The sequence below is a fragment of the Epinephelus lanceolatus genome, chromosome 3, assembly GCF_041903045.1.
Source record: "Epinephelus lanceolatus isolate andai-2023 chromosome 3, ASM4190304v1, whole genome shotgun sequence".
NCBI lineage: Eukaryota > Metazoa > Chordata > Actinopteri > Perciformes > Serranidae > Epinephelus > Epinephelus lanceolatus.
This window is the reverse complement of record NC_135736.1, coordinates 9,733,827-9,761,647: the sequence shown is the minus strand read 5'-3', so window position 1 is coordinate 9,761,647 and position 27,821 is coordinate 9,733,827. Positions and strand designations below refer to the sequence as shown.

The following is a 27,821-nucleotide window of genomic DNA, read 5'->3' as shown; positions in this document are numbered from 1 at the left end:
TTTATTTATTTTTACAACAAGTGGTGTAAGGAAATTGGAGGCAGAGTTTAGTTTGAACTCATAGAAAACATAATTACTTTCAGTCATCGAAAACACACAAACAACAACAAATCAATCGTATTTTATGTATACAACATTTTGTACATATCAGTCACAGTTAATGATGACTGTTGCTCAGCTTTAAGCAAAAGTTAAGTAACAGAATGATCTATATGTATTCCTCCAAATGTATTACTCAATGCGTCATCAATCATCACTATCTATTATGTCGTTGTCTTGTTTTAGGCTTTAGGTTTTAGGTTTTCTTCTTCTTTGGTCTCTGTGATGCCTGACGGATTTCCACTGCAGCATAACACACATCTTCATCCTAAAAAAAAAACGACGTTTATTTTTTTCCAGAATTATGCTTTCGTACAAGTTAAATGCCATGATTTATTCTATCCTACCATTACACTTACCTGATTCAGTCCTGTTTGAGGTCTTTGCTGATCAACTTGAGGTTCTTTAGCTGCACAAATCAATACAACATCACTACAACATTTTACACCCAGACATTAACACGTTGAGCTTAAAAAGTGAGATAAACAGGAGTTACCTTTTTTCTGACAGAGGTGATAAACCAGAAGCGAGGAGAGAAGAGAGGAGAGGACAGCAAAAGCTGGACACACACAGAACAGCAGCATCCAGCATACATCACATTCTTGTGGAGTCTCATGGTGATGATGTTCACTGGAGTCTGAATCAAAAACAAAGTTGTGCCGATAACCTTCATAAAACACACTCAAAGATCATATTTTGGCTTAAAATCTCTGGGCTCCCAACTGGAAAAACAGCAACAAGGTTACTATAAACCACCCACAGCAATGATTTGCTAAAAAACCAACCAGTTTTGTTGTCTGTTGGTCGTGAACAGTGGACTGCAGCTTGGTTCTACTGCCATCCAATCAATCCTGCCTAGTTTCTGAATTGCGTCAAAAGAAGTAGGCCTATCCATTCGCATTTGAATAATGTCTCTGGTTTATCAGTTTTTTTTAGCTCATTTCATCATCAAGTGCAATGTGCAACCTTTAAACCTGTTTTAGTCTTTCATCTCAGATTTCAAAAGTAAAATCATTCAAAAACTCACCATGCATAAAAATACAAAGAAAATCTTAAGCACATTTTAAAGGATGACTTGCAACACTTCAGATACATGGGACCCCAGTTTGGAAAGAATTATTCATAAAAAGCATTATACACTATTTCACTCCAGATTGGGGGTTGGTAATGCACATAACCTTCAAATACAGTATATTACATGATTATTAATATAGGTCTGCAACACATGGGCAGATTTTCCTGCCACAAGATGTTAATTTAGTCAAATGAAACATTCACTGAAACCATATAAATATTTCAGACACAAAGACGATTCAGACTGGCATACTCACTGAATACGATCCTTGTTGCGATGTTGCTGTATCTGTAAATAGTTCTGGATGTAATGAATTCTTTATCCTCCACCTTGGTCTGTTCAGTTCCACAGTAGTAGAGGCCCTCATCAGAATCAGTGATGTTCATGATCAGCAGGTCATAGGATGCAGAAGAATGGTTGGTCACAAATTGAAAATGAGGGAAGACCTTCCAAAGATCATCAGTGTAAGTGGAGACCATCAATGAACCATGTTTTAATTTAAGGTCAAGAGAAGGCTGGTTGTCGTGAGAGCTGTTCTTGTACCACACTATGTATACTCCAATTGATAATTTACAGTCACAGTAGAGAGTGATGTTGTCCCCTGGTCTGACCGTCACCTCCAAAACTGATGCAGAGATCCAATCATAACTCCAGGAAACAACTGGAAAATAAAAAACAACCACAAAAGGAAGCTGATGAACACAACAGTGTTTCACAATACACCAAATGCAGTTTACTGCTTAATAGAACTATGCTAAGAATGTATGTGTGTATTCATTATGAAAATATAATCAATAAAATGTTTGTTCTCAATGCGTTTACTAAAACATTACCCAGGAGAAAGACCATAAAAGCTCGCATCCTGTCCATGTGTGATGATGACCTCTTGTTGAAAGACAACAAAATAGGTCTCTTTCTACCTGATGTCACGACCTGCGCAGACTTTTCCATTAAAGGAAATGCAAAGTGTCATTGGCCAGTTGAATGGAACATTTTTTTCTGTGGTTGTTTTCTATTGGTGTGATGCTCAGTGATGATTCATTTTAGCTCATGGGCCACATACAGTCCAATTTGAACTCAAGTTTGCCAGATCAGTTATATTGCATAATAACCTGTAAATAACAACACCTCTAAATTATTTATTTTCTTTCAGTGTAAATAAATACAAGTACATTTTGAAAACATTCATCCATTGACAAAAGAGATGATGAACAGCTTGGGATGTCTGAAGAGAAAGTCCAGTTTTAACAATATGTCCCAGTTCTTCCACAATAAGTCAGTCTACTTTACACTGTCATTACATATGCATTTTCCATACAACTCCCGTGTAGTAATGCTGGCATCACCACACTAAACTAAAGCAGCATTTGACCACAAGTGTGTTATTTTTTATATTGTTTTTAATGCTGACACTCAATACTTAAAACCCACACCCCGTTCTCACACTCTTAATAGCCACTGTGCTGACAACTCTTTACAAGTAAGGATATGGCTTTTGTCAGTAATAACATGTGGTGTAACCCAGGTTAAAAAGCCAGCAACTACTTAGCCAATTCTAGACCACTCCCAAGCTATCCACCTTATTCCTAGCCCCCATGATACCTTGCGTGAATTATGTGTGCAACTTCTGGCATTGAACCGAAACCGGTGATTTCCAATAGTAACAGTTTGTTTACAGTTCTCTATTCTTCTTTCCAAGAGTAATTGGAAATTAAAACGTGGAACACACCACCTGTTATAGCACAAAGGGGATTATGTGATCATACCTCTGATATCTCTGTTAGCCATCTCAAACCATTGTTTTTTTTCCCTTTTTACCGAGCACACTAGCAATTAGCTTGCCTTGTTCCGTTAAAATATTGTCAACTTAAAGAGGCAACAGATAGGATTCGTTTTGTTTAGCTTGGTGCCACCTAGTGTCAGCGGTGTTGCTTGCACTGTTGCAACGACCAAATTGACCGTGGGGATCAGAGATAATCAATAATATGACTCTATTAGACTCTCTAAATTAAATAAAATGTAGGCTGTAAAGCCACCAGTATACCTCTATGTATATGTAGAATGAGAGGGTGTGTGGACACTCTACTAAATAAATGAGTAAAGAGACCGAGCAACAATTATCAGATTTATCTGAAGAAAAAACAAATAGTAATGCAAATAATTATACCAGAATGCACAGTACCAGTACAAACAACTCACAGTAAATTATACCAATATGTACAGTTTCAGTACAAACAACAGTAGACACACTGGAATTATACCAATATGCACATGTAAACAGTCCCGATTCTAGAATAAACGGTACCGTATGGAAACGATGCGGCCGGTTGGAGCTCAAATTGAATGGGAAACAGAGTTCAGTGTTCATTTAGTTGGGCGTTACTTGCTGGTCGATGTCCGTCGATAGCTGCTTCCGTGAAAAGAGAATAGAAGGAAGGGAGGGAGGTATCATTGTCCGAGGGCTGCCGTAGAATGGCAATGAGGATGTCAGCCGACCAACACTCGCTACCCGGTCCCTGGTCCCTAGCTCCCATTAGCTCAGTTGTTATAAGTCTGTTGTATTTGTGTGTGTTAATTAGCTCCCATTAGCTCAGTTGTTATATGCCTGTTGTATTTGTATGCGTGTATTAATTAGCTCCCGCTAGCTTAGCGGTTAGCACTGTCAGCAATGTATTGTGTTTGTATGTGTTAATGAGTGGCTGCTGCTACTTTGCAGTAGGCCGCAATGCCGCTATTAGCAACAATTCTGTGTCATGTAATGTTAATTATACTGTTTCAAGGCATTTGATTTGATTTGAGCCCTTTATGTATCTCAGTTTAATAATTTTGTTATGGGTGAATAAGTGAATATTATATTGTTTAGCCTTAGGGGTCTCTGATTTGAATGTGATCTTTATATTTTTTATTTGATAATGTTGTACAACAAAACTGAAATAACTATGTGTTAATTCATTCTTTGTGACCTTCCATTTGCTACACTGACATTGTAATCACTGGAAGGATCCATCATGAGTTAAAGTTATTTTTTTTATAAGGGTGTAGCACCTTTACTAAAAAGATAACAAAGGCAATAATTGAGTAATGATTCAGTACTCAGTGTTACGGCCGCTGGCCTGTGTTGTTGTTTTTCGTTTTTGTCTCCTTCCTTTTTTTTCCTCCAGGGGTCTGTTTCACAAAGCAGGTTCAACAAACTCTGAGTCTAATCCTGAACTCTGAGTTGATCTACTCTGAGATAGGAAACTCTGAGTTTCCGGTTCCAGAACAGCTGATTTGAATCAGTTTAATCAACTCAGAGTAGTTTCACCTGGAGTTAAGCGCGTGCACCACAACTATAAAAAGCCAGCATCAATGGAGCCCCGATTTGACGAGTCACCATGGCAACGGGGAAGAGGAGGGCTGCGTTTTTCACCCCACTAGAATTAGAAATCTTAATGCGCTCATACGGCGAGTTTGCACACGTTTTCAAAAAGAAGTGCAACATCGCTGCAGCTGCAAAAGAGAGGGAGACGGCGTGGGAGAATGCATAAGTTTAAATGTAGTCCTTTGCAATCACAATAATATTACAGGGGAAAACTGCTTGAATGGTAGCCTATTAATTTATTTCATTTAGGTGCAATCCCGCGGGGGAGAAGCGCACTTGGCAGCAGTTTAGGATGAAATATAAAAACATTGTTCAAACAGGTAAGGCTCAGCATAATCTCATTGGGGTACCTTATTTTGATCATGTTTTACATTGTAAAGTAAATATTAAGTGGCTGTTTGACTGTGCAGTTGTTTAATCCCCAACATAATGCTGTTTTCACACACATAAATGTCTTCTCATCTATATCATGTTCTGTTAAATAATTAAGCCTATTTAAACTAACACAGACTTCTACTCAGCCAACAGAAAGAAGGCAGATGCCCATAAAACGAGCACACTTTTCTGACCGCCCTGCATACAGTTGCCTTACTCAAGTGCTCAGCATCTCCGACACTGTACAAAAAACTTCGTTTTGCAAAGAAACACAGCGCAACACACAATATCTGCTGGATGTGAGAGCATGACTACGATTGGTAATGTTGCAAATGTAAGGACGGATTAGGTTGTGTATGTAGATGATGGACTGTGACGTGAAACGGTACAGCCCAAAAAGATAATTGTGTGGAAATGCTAGAACATCTATGCGCGGTCTGATAACCATCTCCCGACGAATAGGCCTATTTAATTCTCTGCATAGTAGTGCTGCACCTTCATCCACAGGATCGTTATCAAAAGGACATGCCATGTTAGTGAAAAAAGTCGCCACCTACTGTGCCTAATGGACTTCTAATATACTGACTCTGATTTTTTTAAATTACAGACGGCAGAACTAGGCTACGCCAAAACTCGCCTGCTGACTGAATGAATGAGGAAATCAAATGGAGTGTGTGGCTCTGAAAGAGGGCGGAGACAAAGAGAAACTCGAGGTTCACTGAGAAAAACCTGGTCCCGACCAGGTTAGGTTCATAGAGTCTGTTACTACGGTAACTGACCGAGAGCTTAAGTTACCTCTCTCTCTGAAACAGGCTAGAGTTACTTCTCTTTCTCTGGTTTGAGTTACCTCCCTTTTTGAAACGGAAAACTCAGAGTTTCCCTCATTTCAGGGTTAACAGACTCTGAGTTTTCACTAAACCTGCTTTGTGAAACGGACCCCAGGTCTCGCCTCTCCCTCAATTATCCATAGCAGTGTTGCCAACTTAGCAACTTTGTCACTATATTTAGCAACTTTTCAGACCCCTCTAGCGACTCTTTTTCAAAAAGCGACTAGCGACAAATCTAGTGACTTTTTCTGATGTTATTGGAGGCTTTTGGAGACTCTGACGTGAAAGCATGTATCGTTCTTATTCTTCTCAATGAGCAGCGGATGCTGCCGTGGGCCCCTCCCCTGCCCCAAATCACTCACAGATGGCCCAGTTCTCCCTCCCAGCTGCACTCAGAGCAGGAAATGTTTACCTCTCCGCGTCCAGGCTGCAAGTGAATTGCGCATGCGTGGAGCCGGCGCTGGCTCATCCCGACCTGGTTTACAGTCAGGGCGGGATGTAAATGTAAAATTTTCTTTGTCTAATATAAATCACTGAAAGAAGGTTCATTTGTAGTTCTAAACATATTTAGGGTGTTTTTTACTCAGTTTTTGTCTCTCCCACGACATTATTCCTCTCTCCTACAGCATCCATTACAATTACATGCATATGGACAATTATGCAAATTAGGCAATGGCGTCATTTAGCGACTTTTAGGACAGCCAATAGCTACTTTTCTTACTGAGGAGTTGGCAACAGTGATCCATAGTGAGTGGTTAAGCACACCTGAAGCCACTTGAAATGGGGAGCATAAAAGCGGAACCAGTCGTCAGTGGACCTGGTGGTCAGTGGACCGTGACAGCAGACGTAGCAGGGAGAGTGTTTGCTCATTGCCAATACGTCGCAGAAACGTCGGCCTTTAATCGAAAATAACCACCAGACGACGTTCAAACTATCAATAAAAGAAGCTGCGCTCAGTGGGTGCTCCTTCTATATTAATATTCATATGCTTCGTTAACTACGACCTTTATTCATTTAGATCGGACCTTTCAAACTACAAATATTTCACCATCCAATGTGAGGAATCAATGCTAACATTCAAAAATAGCTAACTGTTACCCTATTCCGTGTGTAAGTGTGCACAATGAAGAGACAAAAGTCAATTTGAGAAACTTTATTTTCAAATTTCCACAAACAATATCTGATGGCCAGTCCGCTTCTCCTGGCAGCCTGCAAGAGACAGAAAAGACAATAAGCACATAACTTAAGAAACAAATCCCAACTTCACCACTGTATTTTATTTTATTATTATTATTTTTTTTTTAGCATTTTAGCATTTTAGCTGTCTTTTAGCCAGATTGAAGGCTTTGGGTCCGTCACTCTGCTTAATTTAGGGCTGAAACGGTTAAATAACGGGATCTGTTTGTTTTGGAGAGGAGAAAACGTGCGGATTATCCAGCTGTCTACAAAAACTATGAGTATTGGTCTCAAAGATCAGAAACTGACTTAAACTGTTAACAGCAGCTCAACAATCAGTCCTTCATCTCAGAAAAACAGTGGTTTCAAAACTGCGCTATTACCTGTAGCCACTGGGGCGGTTTGCTTTGCAGAGGAGGAGACCTCGACTGATAGATTGCCCATAAAGTCACATTAACAACATACCGAAGGCATCCTTAAACTTTGCTATGAGTGGATTCCAAGTCTCAAGCCTTGCCCGGGACCACGGGTGGCAGCTCCGGGCACTTCCACTTTTAACCCAAAATGAGTGCTCATGATAACCAGATAAGCAGATAAGGTCAGCTAGGGAAAATAAAATGAAAACACCATAGTTGTAACATGTTAGCTAACATGAGCTAAACTAGCTAACAGTTAACGAACGTTAGCTGGTGGGGACCTGTGCTAAGCTATATACACCCAGTGCCTCACCACTCACCAGGAACCTCTTTTAATGGTCACAGAACAAACAACATAGCTATTTTCTGGCAATTTATTCCAATTAGCTTACCTGAAACCAACTGCGATGAGATACTGCGACCAGCGAGTTCAGTTCCAAACAAAGACCACAGAGATGAAATTCCTCTTTCCGTGGCGACTTCCGTATGTGAGCAGATGTGGGCCGACCCAAAGCTGACATAACAGAGACGTTCGTTGAGCTGGGACAAAAGAGTATTAAATTTGAAGATATCCGCCCGTGACGCTCGTCAGACGTTATAAATTAAGGGCCGATGTGTCGTCCTTAGGCCGACATCGGCCAGATGTGTGTGTGCTATCTGGGTGATGATAAAGGATAACTACATTGGATCCAGACCACATGGACAGGCAACACCGTCTCTACATCCATCTCTGCATCTGTGAAGCAATCGGAGTGGAAGTGGAGGGACTGAACACTGGCTGTGGTTCTGGCCACATGTATCTTCTTGGGATTCCAAATGAATGGACTATTAACTAATAGTTATTCATTCGTTCCACATTAGTTCACTGAGTTATTATCAATGAAGTAATTTTTAACTAATGATTAGCTACTATATGACCTCTGACTGGGAGTTACTCAAGAACTGGTTTGTCTCCTATTAGTCAGACAGACATTTCTCTGTGGCCATTGATCATTAAGTTTCTTCATCTGCTCGGCTGATGTTTGGTGTACCCCAGGGTTCAGTCCTTGATCCTATTCTGTTCTCCTTGTACATGCTCTCCCTTGTCATTTTATGTGTTTTTCTTATCATTGTCATGCAGATGATACACAGCTGACCTAAGTAAACTCTCTGTTATGCACAACTGTTTAATTACTATAAAGGACTGGATGTCATATAGCTTCTTCCAGCTTAATCCAGGTAAAACAGAAGTCTTCATTATAGGCCCTCACAAAAAACTTCTTTCTTTCTATTTCTTTATTTATGCACTTTCTCTTTTTAATCCTAGCCTTCTTTAATGGCACACTTTTGAAAGAAATTACTCAGGAAGCAGATCCCATTTCCCCATGTAAATTGATCATAGAGAGTGATGTGAACAACAATTTTTGAAACTGATCCAGTATTGAGCAAGCCAGCAGCAGCCAGGAGCCGCAGAACAGGCTATAATGGAAACACATGGGGCTATCAAACATCATCACTGTATGTTATTTTTGACACAGAGCAGCTCAGATTGTTATTGTAGGTGTCTGAAGTGTCTCTTTACCTTTCACTTGATCTAGTCTGTTTGTTATTGTTTTGTTCAGCAGAAGTCTCTTTCTGAATTATTGCATGTCACGAGATGTATGTTAGTGTCCATTTCACCCATTTCTGTGAGACTGGGCTGGAAACTAAGCATAATGTCAGTTTAAGATGAAATTTAAGATTAGAATTATTATACATTGGCAGAGGTAGGGAAAAAAGGGTGCATCTGTATTAATGTAATCACTGATTTCATGCACCACATGGCGTGACCAGTAGATGCATGCAGAGACTAGCTTATATACTAAATGCTAACATACTCATGGTGAATCATTCAGATTTGACTTCTACATTTCGTTTGGAAGCTTTACCCCTCAGTGAGGTGTGCACGACTTTTCTGCTGTGTTTTTTTAAGCGGCCCATTGAACAGAAAGACTTACCACAGGTTTAGTAACAGAAACCAAGGAGGAAAAGGACTTGATGCACTAAGCGCCACCACCATATTTACACTGGATGCCGACATGCCCCGATATATCAGTTGTCATAGAGCAACCTTTTAGCAATTGCCTGGCTGTTGACACCACAAGAGCATTTCTCACATTGGTCAGCAAGTGATTCTGCTCCTCTACACCTTTCTAATCACATGTAGAGCTCTGTCTCTGTCTGCTTGTGTGTGTGTGTGTGTGTGTGTGTGTTAACATAATCAGATAATTTGTATGATATCTAATATAGCCTGTCAAATAGATAATGAGTGTGTTTTCCTGCCAGATTCACTTGAGCTCGGGGCTCAGGGCTCGGGATTCTTGACCCCCAAGCTCAGGGCTGGCTTGGTGAATTGACATATATACATTTATATATGCGTGTGTGTGTGTGTGTGTATGTGTATGTGTGTGTGAATCATTCAAAAATGCCACATGATGTTATTTAGATACAGGGATGCTGACTAACAGCATATCTTGAGTATAACCCCACTCAACATGGTATCTGTGTATGAAACCACGCTCTGCATCTCTATGCAAACAAATTACACACAGAGCAACCAGAGCAGACCTCATTTGATCTCACAAAGTTATGATGCAGTCACTGATATGACGTAGATTCCCAAAAAACTCTGCACTTCTAAATGTAGCTGAGGTGACTGCACAGCTTTTTTAAATCATCTGAAACATTTTCTTAGATTAAACTCAATTTTAACAACACCATCAACAGGCCACTGGTCTGCAGCTTCAGTGTTTCTGCATGTTGAGCTCTGCAGTCGTATGAGGTGCTGTTTGCTGTGGGTTTCCTGTTAAGCTTACTTCAGACCACTGGTGAAGATTATATGGGTGTTGATGGCTAACTTGAGATAAAAACAGGAAATTGTCTGAAAATAGCTTCTGTGTCTTATTACAGAGATGCAATCATCAACCATTATGAAATGTTACAGATCAATTTCAATCAAAAATGTGAATCTGAGGCTAAATCGTAATCAACAATAACAAACAGGTTTTCTATCTGGAGTCTTTTATTTTATTTTATTTTATTTTAAGTGGTTTAAGAAAATCAGAAATAGAGTTTAGTACCCCATTCAGCTCATTTTCAACACCTAGAAACCATAACTGCTTTCCACTTTCAAAAAACAAACAAACATAAAAATCATTTTATGCATACATCATTTTATATGTATCAGTTACAGATAATGATGAATGTTGCTCAGCCTTAAATGCAGAAGTGACAGAATGATCTATACATATTCCTACAAATGAATTATTCATCGTTAACCAGCCTTATATAATTTATTATGTCTGTTGTCTTGTTTTAGGCTCTCTACATCCTGGAAGTATTGATGGCAGAATAAGTGCTGAAGTTAGAACTCTGGGTTTTCTTCTTCTTCTTTGGTCTCTGTGATGCCTGACGGATTTCCACTGCAGCATAACACACATCTTCATCCTAAAAAAAATCGACGTTTATTTTTTTCAGAATTATGCTTTCGTACAAGTTAAATGCCATGATTTATTCTATCCTACCATTACACTTACCTGATTCAGTCCTGTTTGAGGTCTTTGCTGATCAACTTGAGGTTCTTTAGCTGCACAAATCAATACAACATCACTACAACATTTTACACCCAGACATTAACACGTTGAGCTTAAAAAGTGAGATAAATATGAATTACCTTTTTTCTGACAGAGGTGATAAACCAGAAGCGAGGAGAGAAGAGAGGAGAGGACAGCAAAAGCTGGACACAGAGAGAACAGCAGCATCCAGCATACACCACATTCTTGTGGAGTCTCAGGGTAATGAGGCTCACTGGAGTCTGAATCAAAAACAGTTGTGTCGATTAACTTCATAAAACACTGATCACACCAGAAACATCAAAATGAAAACATGATTGTGGGTAAAAGTGTAATAACGTTTCCATGACCCCAGGTACCAGGAATCCCAAGAATGAAAAAATGTTGGATTCAAATCAATTTCAGTGTAAGTTTCAACAAAACCTACAAAAAAAATAGTTGGCATTATATTTTTCTGCAAGCCATGGGTATGTTATATTTGCACATTATTATGTTGTTGATACACTAAAACTTACATTTCAACAATGCTGTGGTTAATGTGTTGTTAGGTTTAGACACAAAACCACCTGGTTATGGCTAGGCAAAGATCATATTTTGGCTGAAAGTACCTGGTTTTTTTGGACATAAACAGCAATGTCTTGGTAAAAACCAACACTTTTTGTTACATTATCTCAGCTGGAAAAACAGCAACGAGGGGGCTGAATAGCCGCTGGGAACACAGCAATGACTCGCTAAAAACCAACTGGTTTTATTGTTTGTGGGTCTGCAGCTTGGTTCTTCTGCCATCCACCATCCCCTCCCCCTCCACATGACAAAGTCAGCTCATATATTATGTCACTTTAGATATGAATGTGACATGCTAATGTAATGTACTTATTGTTTGCAGAAACATACAATGCCAACATTTTCTTCTGGCAACTGGGTTGGAAAGTTTTCATTGAGCAGAAAAAAAATATATTCTTCACTGACATTACTGTTTGTCCTGCCCAAGACCCATGCTCTGTCTCGATCCTGCCTGGTTTCAGAATTGCATTAAAAGAAATATCCATTCTCATTTGAATAATGTCTCTGGTTTATCAGATTTTTTAGCTCATTTGATCATTAAGTGCAAAGTGCAACCTTTAAACCTGTTTTAATCTTTTGTATTAGATTTCAAAAGTAAAATCATTCAAAAACTCACTATGCATAAAACTACAAAGAAAATCTTGGGCGCATATTAAATGATGACTTGCAACACTTCAGATACATGCGGCCCCAGTTTGGGAAGAATTATTCATAAAAAGCATTATACACCATTTCACTCCACATGGGGGGTTGTTGATGCACAAAGCCTTCACATACAGTAGGCTATATGTTACATTATTATTAATATAAGTCTGCAACACCTGGACAGATTCTCCTGCCACAAGATGTTAATTTAGTCAAATGAAACATTCACTAAAACCATATAAATATTTCAGGCACAAAGAAAATTCAGACTGGCATACTCACTGAATATGATCTTTGTTTTGATGTTGCCGTATCTGTAAATAGTTCTGGATGTAATGAATTCTTTATCCTCCACCTTGGTCTGTTCAGTTCCACAGTAGTAGAGACCCTCATCAGAGTGAGTGATGTTCATGATCAGCAGGTCATAGGATGCAGAAGAAAAGTTTCTCACAAATTGAAAACGAGGGAAATTCTTCAGGAGACCATTTTCAGAGTTGACCATCTTCGAAATGAGTTTTACTGGAAGGTCAAGAGAGGGCTGGTTCTCATGAGAACAGTTCCTGTACCACACTATGTATACTCCAATTGATAATTTACAGTCACAGTAGAGAGTGATGCTGTCTCCTGGTCTGACCGTCATGTCCAACACTGATCCACAGGTCCAATGGTAACTGCAGGATACAACTGGAAAATAAAATAACAACCACAAAAGGAAATTTACATGTGATGAGTGTAACAGTGTTTGATAACACACCAAATGCAAGTTACTGTTAAATACAACAATGCTGAGAATGTACAGTAGCTGTGTATTCACTATCAAAATTGATCCAATAAACTATGTAAGTCCTTAAAAAGTTTATTAAAAAAATTACCAAGGAGAATGACTGGAAAAATATGTAGCCCATCCATGTGTAATGATGGCCTGATGTTGAAAGACAATCAAATGGGTTTTTCTACCGGATGTCATGACTTGCACAGACTTTTCCATCAATGGAAATGTACAGTATGATTGGCTAGTTAAATGGAGCATTTTCCTCTGTGGTTGTTTTCTATTGGTGTGATGCTAAGTGATGTTCTCAGGGGTGTCAAACTCATTTTAGTTCATGAGCCACGTGCAGCCCAGTTTGATCACGAGTTTGCCGGCTATTGCAAAATTACCCATTAAAACACCTAAATATTTTCATTTTTCTTTTAGTGTGATGAAGTACAGATACATTCTGAATATGTTCATCCACTTACAAAGCAGATGATGAACAGCCTGAGTCTAAAAAGAGAGTGCAGAAAAGTGGAGTGTAGGTGGTAAACTACAAAATTGGAGGTTCGTTTTGAGAAAGTAGTTTATAAACAAATTGTTCAGGTCTTGGACACCAACAACATCTACAATAAATTCCAGTCTGGTTTTCATTCTTAGCGCAGTACTGAAACTGCTCTGCTTGTGGTTTCAAAAAATATTTTAATGCATGCTGATGCTGGGGAATGTTCAGTTCTGTTGCTGCTTTACCAACATGCAGCTTCCGATACAGTTAGCACTCTATTCTACTGAGCAGGTTTAACAGGGACCGCCCTTGACTGGTTTGTCTCCTATTAGTCAGACAAAGTTTTCCTGTGGCCATTGATTATTAAGTCTCCTTATCCGCTCAGCTATGTTTGGTGTACCCCAGGGTTCAGTCCTTGGTCCTATTCCTTTCTCCCTGTACATGCTCTCCTTTGGTATCCTAACTAGTCATTTTATGTGTGCAGACGATACACAGTTGTACCCCTCCTCTAAACCAAATGACCAAAGTAAACTCTCTGTTCTGCACAACTGTCTAACTGCTACAAAGGATTGGATGTCATAAAGTTTCTTTCAACCTAATCCAGGTAAAACATAAGTCCTCATTATAGGCCCTGATAGCATTTCAGAGAAAATACTGCAGGGTATTGGTCCTTGGCAGGAAGTGCTTCAGAAAACTTGGGAGTCTTCTTTGACCAACAAATGAACTTTGAGTTGCATGTTAAGAAAATTGTCTGTTTCCTTCAGCTAAGATATTCTTTAAAGATCTGCAAAAACATAATGCATGGTTTTGTCACCTCCCATCTCAATTATTGTAATTCACTGTTCATGACCCTGAGTCACTATTCTGTGTCTCAGCTCCAGGTGGTCCAAAATGTGGCCACGAGACTGCGAACTAATACATGATGTAGGTCACACATTTCACCAGTGTTGGAAAATCTACATTGGTTATCCATAGAATGCAGAATTGACTTCTGTTTAAATCACCTATGAAGCACTGCAGGAGCTGACCTCACTCTATATTTCTTAATTTTTGTGTCCCCTGACCACAGTGAGATCACTGAGGTCTTCTGACCAAGACCTTCTGGCTGTCCTGGAATCAAGGTGTGAAACCAAAGGTAAACGCACTTTTGCAGTAGTGGCTTCCACCCCCTGGAACTGTCTTCCCCTGGTAATGATAAACAAAACAAAACAACAGAGTGAGACCTATCTTACATTATTAACGTTTTTCCTTGGACCCCTAAAGACTTGAGGGCTGCCCACAAGTTTTCCAGATCATTTTTGTTTTCTGTCCCTGTGCTAAAGTAAAGCTTCTTGGCCTCATCTACCATTCATTACACTTTATTTCCAACACTTCAGTATTTAATACAAAAATCTGGCACCTTTTTTCTCCTGTAATCTTTTAGCACTTTATTTGCAAGATAAGTAGTGTGTTACCTCCTATATTAGCACAATTTCATCAAGCACCTGAAGGAGGTTACTCAGGAAGTGATTCCATGCAATTTCTACATTACAGGATACCTTGATATTATACCAGTCTATATTCCTAAGCATATCCTTAAACTTGTCAATATCATTCAGAGGGTTCTACTTTTAATAGAATTGTGACAATTAAGGGGGATCTCCCAACTTTTCTTGTACAGCATGTTTAAAATGGATCACTGATTTCATGCACAGTTACACCACTTTTACAGATTTTGCATTTATCTGATACCATAATAAGGTTAAGAGCAGTTTGACTGTGTTTCTTAAATACTAGAAGGTTCCTTTATCAATTGTGTGAGACCAAATTTGTTAACAGTACATCAAAATGCACAAAATAAACAGAAATACGTGAAATGGACCCAACCTCTTAACAACGTATTACATGGTGGTGGACATAACGTGTTAAAATTATGTGCTGGAGTAACAACAACAAAACCATTGCAAAGTCTAATGCAAACGGTCACAGGTTCATTGTGAAACAGTCACAGTTTGGTTAGATCTAGAGGACAAAAAAATACTTCATTAAGTTTAGATAAGATTGTGGTTTTGGTCTAAATGACCATGTACAGGATTTAAGTGCCGTACCTATGTGAAGTACTTTGCATAGTTATGTATAGTCTGTAAAGTCACATAACTCCATTGACTTTTGGTTTCACATGTTAAAAGTCCATGTTTGTTTAACCCATCCATTATTAATGCAAACATTCTCACTCTTTAGTCTTATTTTGTGTGTCACCATGACATAGATATATTGTCTTTACATTGGCATCGTTTTCGTGTTGCCAGCATGTAATTTTGACTTACGTGGTGCCCACAACCATGTAATGCATTGTGAGTTTGTGACCTTTTCAAGTATTTCTATGAGACTATGCTGGAAATCAATCATGATGTCATCATGGATTATGTTTAAAATTAACATTATTAGCCTATGAGCCTATTTATGCCCTTTTTATGTTGACTTTTGGTGCTGCAAACGAAATTCCATTGTGTTTTTTATATGCAATGACAATAAATATCTAGCTATCTTATACCATGGCATAGGTTTAAAAACAAACAAACAAAAAAAGGGTTGCATCTGCAATTAACACTGATATCATGCATTACCTGGCAAGCATGCCTAGTGTCCCCCACATCTAAGATGTTGTGTGGCCAGAAGGTGGATTCAGGAACTATCTTATATACTAAATGCTAACATGCTCATGGTGGATCTTCCAGCTTTGACTTCTACATTTGCTTTGGTGCTTTTACCTTCAGTGAGCACAACCTCTCTGTTTTTTTGTTTTTTTTACAATAATCCCTATCTTGGGCAGATTGAGAAGGACTTTGCAGTGCACAAACACTAGACTTGCAGACTGACATTCAACAGGTGAGTACAACAACACATTTATTGTTGAACCTGCTGTGTAGAGAACAACAACCATTGTGTAGCCTGTGCAGCTCTCTTATCTTTTTTGTTATTGTTGGTCACTGCTGTGTAATTCTATGAATTGCTCCACTGAAGAGAGTTTATTTATAGTTTATAATCAGTTGTATGCAGAGACCGCAAATATCCAAAAAGAATTTATAGTTGTTTTGGACATAGCTGTGATGTTGTTATTGGTGTTTATGTTTACATGTTTAGGCTACAATAGTGTATTGTAGTTTCTCTGTTGGAATGAATCTAAAAATTGACAACCCATGCGCTTTTCTGTTGTGGCACAAATCAGTTGCTGCTTACAAGGAATGCAGTGCTTGTGATTTCTTTCTGTAAAAATGCAAAATGCAGTAATCATGCATTCTTATGCAACAAAAGATAGTACTGAACTCAGTTAGGCCTCGCTGTAACTGCTGGTATGAAATCCTTGGAATCAGTGTTGTGTGGACAATAATGAGGAGGCTTGTCATCCTTTTTACATTGCCATTTATTCTCTGAACAGGAACAGAATATGTACTGGTCAGTCATACAGTTGGCTCATTACAGGAAGCTCATACATAGATTGCTATAAAAGAACAACATGTTATTTTAGCACAGAGGCCAGCTAGCTGTTTCATAAAGTGCATTAAAGGGATAGTGTACCCAAAAATGAAAATTCAGCCATTATCTACTCACCCATATGCCGATGGAGGCCCTGGTGAAGTTTTAGAGTCCTCACATCCCTTGCGGAGATCGGTGGGGGGAGCGGCCAGCACACCTAATGGCAGACAGCACCCCAGACTAACGTCCAAGAACGCAAAATTGAATCCACAAAGTATCTCCATACTGCTCATCCGTAGTGATCCAAGTGTGCTGCAGCCCCGACATAAAAAGTTGTTTTGAAAAACGTCATATGAACTCTGTTTTTAGCCTCATTGTAGCCTGTAGCTCTGACTGCTTCTCTGTGCTCCGCACTCACGTGTGCGCGTTCAGGGTGATCGGTGATGCACAGTCTCTGAAGAGCAGCAGTCTCGTCAGTACTGATGTCCAGATTGTCAAGTGCAGGCATCACCAATTCCCAGTCTGAGCAGCAAAGACTTTCTTCATCCATTGGCATTGCTTTGCATTTGAAACAACTACACCACCAGGTTTCCAGTGCTCGACTCCGGTATTCTGCGGCTGGCTGAGGGTTAGGCTCATGAGCTGCGGCGGCTGCTTTGTCCAGTAGCCTGAGTTCCGTCCATATACTCGGGCTCAAACAAATATGGCTCAACAAAGAAATGCTGTTCCTCCTCAATTTCAAAGTCTTCAGACATGTTGGGCTGTCTTTTGCTAAAAGACCGTAGTGCAAATTATCTTTTAGCTACTGTGGTTACATTGTCTCTCCCTGTGGTGCACGTGTCACATGATGTAAACACGGGTAAGCAAAGCTCATGCTTTCGCTTGTCTCGCGCAGGCGCGCACACGTGAGCGCGGAGCACAGAGAAGCAGTCAGAGCTACAGGCTACAGTGAGGCTAAAAACAGAGTTCATATGGCGTTTTATCGAAACAACTTTTTATGTCGGGACTTCAGCACACTTGGATCACTACGGATGAGCAGTACGGAGATACTTTGTGAATTCAATTTTGTGTTCTTGGACGTTAGTCTGGGGCACCGTCTGCCATTAGGTGTGCTAGCCGCTGCCCCCGCCGATCTCTGCAAGGGATGTGAGGACTCTAAAACTTCACCAGGGCCTCCGTCGGCATATGGGTGAGTAGATAATGGCTGAATTTTCATTTTTGGGTGCACTATCCCTTTAAACTGTTATTTGGACATTTTATCACTTAAAAAGTACAGCAAGCCACTTGTAACTCATTCAATTTACATTTCCACAACTCATAGTGCATAATGTTCATATGGTGGACATACAGACATTAATACACAATATTTGTACACAGTGCTATGCTTGACAACTCACCTCGGGCACATCTCTCATGAACTGGCAATGTTTTAATGCCTGCAGTGGTATTTACGTACTACCTCTGAGAGAGGGCGCCCTTTAGCCAATAACATATAGCAATAATAGCAAGAGGAATTACATACAATACAAACTCTGTTACACAGAGACAACATCTGAGGTCTCTGTCCAGAAGAGCGCAGTCCTAGGAAAAGCTAAGATACTGCGCAGAACACTCAAACTCGCAGTCCTCTGGTAGAGGACCTGAGCTTGAGGAAGACACACCACCACACCACAAGAAATATACAAGAAATCTGATGAGGTAAACACAACAATGAGGAACAAGTACAACAAAGCCAGACATATAAAGATAAAGCACAAGTAGCCTATGTGGAAAAAATGGCTGTACATATAAATATTATATAGAAATAATACACATTATATAAATAATACATATAAAATAATATTATAATATATAAATAATGTATAAATAATAAATGTTAAATAAATATTATATCATTTAGAAATCAGGATGTGGATGAGTATAACCAGTATGAAACCACACTCTGCATTTCTTAACAAACAAGTCACACTTACACACAGAGCACCCAGAGCAGACCTCATCTGATCTCACAAAGTTAGGATGTGGTCACTGGTATGGCGTAAGTTCAGAAATAAACTGACCACTATTTCCAATGAGCCGGTGAAGATTCCTACTATGTGAGTGATTTATAGCATTTTTTAACAATAAACTGAAACATTTTCTTAGAATAAACTTAGTTCTAAAAACACATTCAACATCTAGGCCACAAGTCTGCAGCCTCAGTCTGTCGCAGGGTCTGTTTGTCACTGTGGGTTTCCTGTAAAGCTTACTTCAGACCACTGGTGAAGGGTAAATGGGGGCTGATGGCTAAGATGAGATAAAAAACAGGAAATTGTCTGAAATCAGTCTCTGTGCCTTGCTATACAGACAGAGTCATCACAACCATTATGAAATGTTACAGATCGATTTCAATCAAAAATGTGAACCTGAAGCTAAATTGTAATCAACAACAATGAAAAGGTTTTCTATCTAGAGATGAATGTGTACATCTAATCAATCATGTTTTAAGTGGTGGATGGAAAAACAAACACAAGGCATCTCTATGAATAATGAAAGAATAAAGGAAAGAATTCAAGTATTGTAAAAAAAAAAATAATAATAATTAATTAATCAGTATAGACTGTGGTGCATGCCACTAACAGTGGGGATAGCCCATTAAAATCTGAAACAATAAAAACCTGTTGGATTGGAATTGTTGGAACTGTGTGATTTTAGGGCATTTTTTTGCAATGCTGTGTCAATGGAGACATGTTCTGCATAAAATTGATTTGATAAGAATGTTTTCTCTGGCAGGTAATATATGTCTGATCCCTCTCACATGTTGTTTGAAAAATATCAGCTTTTGCCATCACAGAGAAGCTTTAGAGTGCCACAGGGTCAACTGAACAGGTTGAGGAACTCCTCTGTTCCCCAGTCTGTTGACCTGTTAAATCAGAGTATGGCTTCTAAGCACCTTCCGTGTCCCTGGTTTGAAGGTAATACAAATGATTAATTTGTTGCACTGCATGCACTTTTCGTGAGCCTGATTTGATTTGTATTATTTGTATTATGGTTTTGTTGTTTGGTTACCTGTCATCAGGCCAAATACTTAGTACAACAGTGTGAATTTACAATAGCTCAAAATTGCGTCTCTGCTTTTTGCAGACAATGTGGTTCTGTTGGCTTCATCACACTGTGACCTCCAGCATGCACTGGGGCAGTTTCCAGCCAAGTGTGAAGCGGTTGGGATGAGAGTCAGCACCTCCAACTCTGAGGCCATGATTCTCTGGCAGATTACCCCCTCTGGGTTGGGGGAGAGCTACTGCCTCAAGTGAGGGAGTTCAAGTATCTCGCGGTCTTGTTCACAAGTGAGGGTAGAAAGGAGTGTGAGATGGATCGGCAGTTTGGTGCGGATTCTGCAGAGATGTGGGCGCTGTGTCGGACTGTCGTGGTGAAGAGGGAGCTGAGCCAGAAGGTGAACAAAGCTTTCAATTTACCAGTTCACCTACATCCCAACCCTCACCTATGGTCATGAGCTCTGGGTAGCGACCGAAAGAATGAGATTGCGGATACAAGCGGCCGAAATGAGTTTCCTCCATGGGGTGGCTGGGCTCAGCCTTAGAGATAGGGTGAGGAGCTTGGACATCCGGAGGGAGCTCAGAGTAGAGCCGCTGTTTTTTCGCGTTGAAAGGGGTCAGTTGAGGTGGTTTGGGCATCTGATCAGGGTGCCTCCTGCGCGCCTCTCTCTGGAGGTGTTTCAAGCACGTCTCACTGGTAGGAGGCCACGGGACAGAACCAGAACACGCTAGAGGGATTACATATCTCATCTGGCCTGGGAACGCCTTGGGGTCCCCCAGGAGGAGATGGAAAGCATTGCTGAGTAGAGGGACATCTTGGGTGCTTTGCTCAGCCTGCTGCCCCCACAACTTGGCCTCGGATAAGCGGATGAAAATGGATGGATGGAATACCTCAACATTAATATTGTGATGGTATTGCAGAGTTGAATATTGGTGCTTTCACCAAAAATTTACACAGTGAAATTTTTGATAAATTATCATCAGTAAAGTGGATATAATAACTAAGTGGGAAAAGGCAAATAATAGAACAGCTAGAACAGTTTGGTAATGAAGCTCAGTATACGTTCAATCAGGAAAACTTTCTTTATGCTATATCCATTCACCCACGGCTTCCTCCAATCAGATGATTATGAGTGTTCCCTCTCCTGGTTTCATGCCATTCATGTTGCTACTGCCAAACTTTAAATCTGTTCTCCTCTCTGCCCTAGGCAGCTCTCATTTTAGGCAGAATCGTCATGCCCTCCTCCACCCCATTCACCTCCAGTCACCTTATCCAGAGCCCAGGACAAGCTCATCAAAAGCCCACTCCTCTTCACATCCAGATCCTCAGCTCCCTCTTCATCTCATCATCACCAGCATTACCACCACCAGTATCTGGACTCCATAGGGGGTTCCCTATTCTACAACATCTTAACCACCCTCCTGGCATATAAATCACCATGGGGTCTAATCATCTGAGAGTTTTTACATTCCTCACCCTTATGTGCACATGTAAATAAATATTCTTTTCTCTCAGACCCAGTCTTTCCTGATTGAACTGTAATGCAGCCTTTAAAACCTGGAAAAGAGAACACTTACAAATCACAATATCCAAAATCTGAGATAGTCACATATCACATTATTGATATAATAAAGACATATTACCCAGCCCTATTTCAGTCTCCTAGGGCACAACTCTAGCTCTCAAAGGGTGGGGAAAGAGTGAGCTATACAGCCCTTGGTCACAGCTAAAAACTGCCAGCAGGAGGTAATGTTGGAGATAATGCCTGTGGATATTCTCATTCATCCAGGTCATAGTTACCTCAAGGCAATTGAATGGAACGCAACTGGACTTGGTTTTGTCTTAGAAGACGTTTCACCTCTTATCCAAGAGGCTTCATCAGTTCATGCTTGTCTGACTAGGCTGGAACTAGTCTGACAAACTGGTGTGGAAGCACCCAGGTACTTAACCTCTGGGGAGGTCTTCACAAGGCCAATGATGTCACTGGTTCGTTAGTGCTCCAACGGTGTGTCAACGACAGTCGTTGAAACTCCTGCTGCAACGGTTGTCACTGGAGTCGTTAGAGTCACATGAGGCCATTTGTGAATGACCGTTGTTTTTAGAGGTTAAGTTGTTAAGCCTCCTGGGCAAGGATGAAAGGACAGCATTATAGGTGGGGGATAGGTGGTGTCCAACTGGGGTAACCACAAGTTTTTAACATCTTCTCTTGTGAACAGAAACATCAAGTTCACAAGAGAAGATGTTACGGAGAATAGTTTGCCCTTCTTGGATTGTGTACAGAGGACAGAGGCCTCCACATTGGGGTATACAGGAAACCCACTCACACAGACCAATACTTACTGTTCGATTCTCACCACCCACTGGAACACAAACTAGGTGTTATCAGGACCCTACAACACAGAGCTGATAATGTACCTACCAGCACTCAGGCTCAAGGGAAAGAGCATGAACATCTGAGGGAGGCTCTAAAAACTTGTGGTTACCCCAGTTGGGCCTTTGTGAAATCAGCAGCCTGTTCCAGAAAGAACAAGGTGGGTGAGGAAGAAAAGAACAAGCGCAATAACAATGTCATCCCCTATGTGTCTGGGGTATCTGAAAAACTCAGGAGGATTTTCAGCAAACACCACATCCCTGTGTATTTCAAACCCAGTAACACACTCAGACAAAGACTGGTACACCCAAAAGACCGTACACCACACACTCAGAAGAGCAACCTAGTGTACGCGGTCCAATGCAGTGAGGAATGCCCAGACTTGTACATTGGTGAAACAAAACAACCACTAAACAAACGCATGGCCCAACATAGAAGGGCTAACTCATTAGGGCAAGACTCAGCTGTCTATCTACACCTCAAGGAGAAAGTACAGTCCTTCGAAGACAGCAATGTGCACATTTTGGACAGGGAAGACCAATGGTTTGAAAGAGGTGTAAAAGAAGCCATCTATGTGAAATTGGAAAAGCCATCTCTCAATAGAGGAGGAGGTCTGCGACACCATCTATCCCCCACCTATAATGCTGTCCTTTCATCCTTGCCCAGGAGGCTTAACAACTTAACCTCTAAAAACAACGGTCGTTCACAAATGACCTCATGTGACTCTAACGACTCCAGTGACAACCGTTGCAGCAGGAGTTTCAACGACTGTCGTTGACACACCATTGGAGCACTAACGAACCAGTGACATCATTGGCCTTGTGAAGACCTCCCCAGAGGTTAAATACCTGGGTGCTTCCACACCAGTTTGTCAGACTAGTTCCAGCCTAGTCAGACAAGCATGAACTGATGAAGCCTCTTGTATAAGAGGTGAAACGTCTTCTAAGACAAAACCAAGTCCAGTTGCGTTCCATTCAATTGGCTTGAGATAAGGTTGGAGATAATGTCACATTAGCTGTAAAATAATACAGATTTGATTGTGTATATTGCTTCAAACCTGCTGGCAGGCTAGGGCCCCTCTGCTTGGAGTTTGAATGTTCTCTGTATGTTTTCTTTGGGTTCTCCAGCTTCCTCCTACAGTCCAAAGACATGCAGGTTAGATTTATCAGTGACTTTAGCCCTGTGATAGTCTGGTGACCTGTCCAGGATGTAGCCCGCCACTCACCCATCAGTTGAGATCAGCTCCAGCCCACACAACACATGTGCAACACACGGGAACTGCCCATTGGTCCGACAGCCCATTGGTTCGACATCCCATTGTTCCGACCATATTAAACTCATTGTTCCGAAGTCCGTTCCGAAATCATCATGATGCCCTGTGGTTAAGGTCTGGTTAGGTTTAGGCACAAAAACCACTTGATTAGGGTCAGGAAAAGATCATGGTGTTGGTTAAAATGAAAAAGAAAGTGACAAACACATAAGCCGTGAGCCTGCTCCGCCTCACGCCGGTCGCGGCGCACCATACACCCGCCGCGAGCTGTTCAGCACCGCGGACAGTTGGACTAATGGGATGTCGAACCAATGGGCTGTCGAACCAATGACATGGACCCCAACACACACCACTGCCATACCATGCGCGTCAAAACGCCTGCCTGCATTATTTTCTATTTACAAACTCACACCGCCGGCGGCTCGACGCGTGTCGACGTGCCGCACCGCGGCACTTTACGCTACCGTCCTGTTTTTCCAGCATCACCGCCCTTGAAAAAGCGGTTGGCAACCAGTATCGCCACCTAGAGGACTGGAGTGTGCAATAGAAATCCGGTTGACGCCCCGCAGCGCGACGCTTTTTGTGTGTGTTGGGGGCGGCACTTGACTCGCGTCAATGACGGCGGCGTCATATGATGCCGCTAGTGTGTTTTGGCCTTTATATTCTATGATGCACTGCTCTGCTTCAGCCCACTGCTCTATTTCCAGCGCGGCCGGCACTGCGAGAAAAGCCTTTTATGTACATCTCAGCCGCCGTAGTATCAACTCCGGTTGCTAGTCCTTGCTTCAAATTTTAATAAGACGAGTTTGATAAGAAACTCACCCGTGAAATCCAAGTTGTTGTTGCCTCAAAGTTTTTCCTCTTCTTCTTCTGTTACTGGCAGTTGGCAACCGTTGGCAACTAGTGTAGGTACAGCCACCTGGGAAATTCACTTTAGTGTAGACGGTGCCGCTGCGCTATGTGTTGGGGGGGCGGCACTTGACGGCCACAGCGCTGCGCCGGCGGCAGTATGTGTTGCACTTTAAGGGGATAAGCGGTTACAGAAAATGGATGAATGGATTATTGTCTTAACCCTCTCTCTGTCATTTGCAGGATTGTACTCTCCTCTGTTCAGAAATGTGCTGATGTTATTATGATGTAAAGTTGCAACAGCTGTGAATCAATTTAGAATCAGGATGACACGTTGTTATCTTGTTGGGGCTTTTTGGGACAGAAATCTCATTCAGTGTTTTGTTTTGTTGTGGTTTATTTCTTAACATCTCCACTAGAGGTCAGGAGAGTTTCACCTGAAGCCTCTGTGACTAACTACTCTCATATACATACAGTACAACACCAAAATTTGCTTAGCTTTCTCTCTGTTATAGGTTGTCAAGTGCTCCCAATACAAATGCATCTAAAATAAGCAAATACTTAATCTGGCAAATAATATAGTTCACTGATTTTTGAGCATATTATGAGGCATTTTTGAGGCACAATAATGTAAAAAAAAACACTATGACTAGAAGCTTTTCTGTCATTGCTGGTTTGTGTGTGTGTGTACTTGTGTCTTTTGAGTATTATCTGTATTCTCAACATGCACAGTGAACTGTGGACAGTGAAGCTGTACACTAATCTGCAGCTTCAGTCTGTCTGCACGTTAAGCTCTGCAGCCGTATGAGAGGCTGTTTGTCACTCTGGGTTTCCTGTGAGTCTTACTGATTACAAGGTGCAACAAGATGTTGTCGAGGTGGGTTTAACTGTCACCTCTGTGTCGTCTTGTAACTTCTAGAAACCTGTGTTAAACTGTCGCCATCTTGGCTTTTGTATGACGTGTCCTTAAAACAAGATTACTATTACTCCGAGTCCCATTGTCTGTGGCAGAATGAGCTCCAACGCGACAAATACTGGCATCAAACTCTGCTGGTGAAGGGTCGGGGCCGATGGCTAACTAAGATAAGAACAGGAAATTGCCTGAAAACAGCAATCATGTCTTGATACAGACAATCCCCACCATCACAGCCGTTATGAAATGGTACAGATCGATTTCAATCCAAAAAAAAAAAAAAAAAAAAAGGGAATCTGTAGCTGAATTGTAATCAACAACAAACAGGTGTTCCATCTCAAGATTTTTTTTTTGTGGTGTAAGGAAATTAGAAACAGAGTTTAAATCAACTTTTGGAAAACATCATTGCTTTCCACTTTCAGCAAAAAGCACATTTGTTCATACAAATTTTCATACATATCAGTTACAGATAATGATGAATGTTGCTCAGCCTTAAATGCGGACAATAAGTGACGGGAGGATATATACATATTCCTATGAATGAATTATATCATTCACCATTAATCATCATTATACAATTTATTACGTCTGTTGTCTTGTTTTAGGCTCTCTACATCCTGGAAGTATTGATGGCAGAATAGGTGCTGAAGTCAGAACTCAAGGTTTTCTTCTTCTTTGGTCTCTGTGATGCCTGACGGATTTCCACTGCAGCATAACACACATCTTCATCCTAAAATTTGACATTTGTTGTTTAGAAATCCCAGTTGTAAATCAATTTGACGCCACAATTTATTGTATTCTACCGCTACACTCACCTGATTCAGTCCCGTTTGAGGTCTTTGCTGATCAACTTGAGGTTCTTTAGCTGCACAAATCAATACAACATCACTACAGCACGGTACACCCAAACATTAACACGTTGAGCTTAAAAAGTGAGATAAACAGGACTTACCTTTTTTCTGACAGAGCTGATAAACCAGAAGCGAGGAGAGAAGAGAGGAGAGGACAGCAAAAGCTGGACACAGAGTGAACAGCAGCATCCAGCATACACCACATTCTTGTGAAGCCTCAGGGTGATGATGTTCACTGGAGCCTGGATCAACACACAGTTGTGTCGATTAGTTTCGTTAAACTTTGATTTCACCAAAAACGTCAAAATTCATTTTCTTGAACAAAGGTCTTTATGTATGCTGGTGTGAGTGTTACAGTTGATCAATGACCCCAGAAACCAAGAACGAAAAGAATAAAAACACTGATTTAGATTAAATTAAGTGGATGTTTTCATTGAGCACAAAAAATATACAGTATATACTGAACTGACATTCCTATTTGTTCCGCTATGCCCCATGCTCAGTGTTTGACCTGCCTGGATGGCAGACTTTTTTTTAACTTTGGCCTCATTTCGGAATTGCCTTCAAAGAAATATCTATTCTCATTTGAATAATGTCTTTGGTTTATCAGATTTTCCGCTCAGTCCATCAGTAAGTGTGCCCTTTAACCCTGTTTGATCCTATTCTCTCTGCTTTCAAAAGTAAAATCATCCAAAGACTCATAATGCATAAAAATGCACAAGGAAATCTTGGGTGCACATTTAAGGATGACTTTGAACACTTCAGATACTATTTCTTAACAGATTGTGGGTTGTTAACGCACATAATCTTCACATACATTATATAGTGAATGTGTGTTATTGTATGTTAGATTTCCTGATGGTTCACCTTTTTGATCATGAATATAAGCGTGTGATATCTGGGCCCATTTTCCTGCTGTATAATGATCGTTTAGCCAAATGATACATTCACTGAAACCACATAAATATTTCAGGCACAAAGAAAATTCAGACTGGCATACTCACTGAATACGATCCTTGTTGTGATGTTGCCGTATCTGTAAATAGTTCTGGATGTAATGAATTCTTTATCTTCCACCTTGGTCTGTTCAGTTCCACAGTAGTAGAGGCCCTCATCAGAGTGAGTGATGTTCATGATCAGCAGGTCATAGGATGCAGAAGAAAAGTTTCTCACAAATTGAAAACGAGGCAGAATCTTCAGAGGGTCATCTTCGGTGTTGACCATCTTTGAAGGGTGTTTTGTTTTAAGGACAAGAGGAGGCTGATTCTCATGAGAGCAGTTCCTGTACCACACTATGTATACTCCAGATGATAATTTGCAGTCACAGTAGAGAGTGATGTTGTCTCCTGGTCTGACTGTCACCTCTAACACTGATCCAGAAACTGAATCATGACTGCAAGAAACAGCTCCTGGAAATACAAACACAATCGTAAAAGCAGATTGAAATGTGCACAGTGTTACCGGATCTCACATAACAGCCGGTGCAGGTTCCTGCTCAACACGACAGCAATGAAAATGCAAAAAATAATTATTATTCTCAAAATTGATCCCATCAATTGTAATCAAACCATTCAAAATGTATATCAAAATAGATACCTAAGAGAATGAGCAGAGAGATGTGCAGCCTGTCCATGTATGATGAAAATCGAGACATAAAGGACAGTGAAACAGGGTGTACTCACAGATATCAT

The 27,821-nt window shown here is 40.6% G+C and overlaps 1 protein-coding gene across 1 annotated transcript; it reads right to left on the bottom strand.

Moving 5' to 3' along the window:
• Positions 1 to 27,821, bottom strand: LOC117254748 (uncharacterized). The gene is made up of 11 exons (XM_078163255.1): positions 27,727 to 27,821; positions 27,135 to 27,539; positions 26,232 to 26,372; positions 26,095 to 26,144; positions 25,892 to 26,009; positions 12,411 to 12,812; positions 11,021 to 11,161; positions 10,884 to 10,933; positions 10,676 to 10,794; positions 459 to 531; positions 1 to 367 (listed from the first exon to the last, which is right to left on the bottom strand). The coding sequence occupies exons 1-11, from the start codon at positions 27,782 to 27,784 to the stop codon at positions 296 to 298; spliced, it is 1,629 nt and encodes a 542-aa protein (XP_078019381.1). The 5' UTR covers positions 27,785 to 27,821; the 3' UTR covers positions 1 to 295.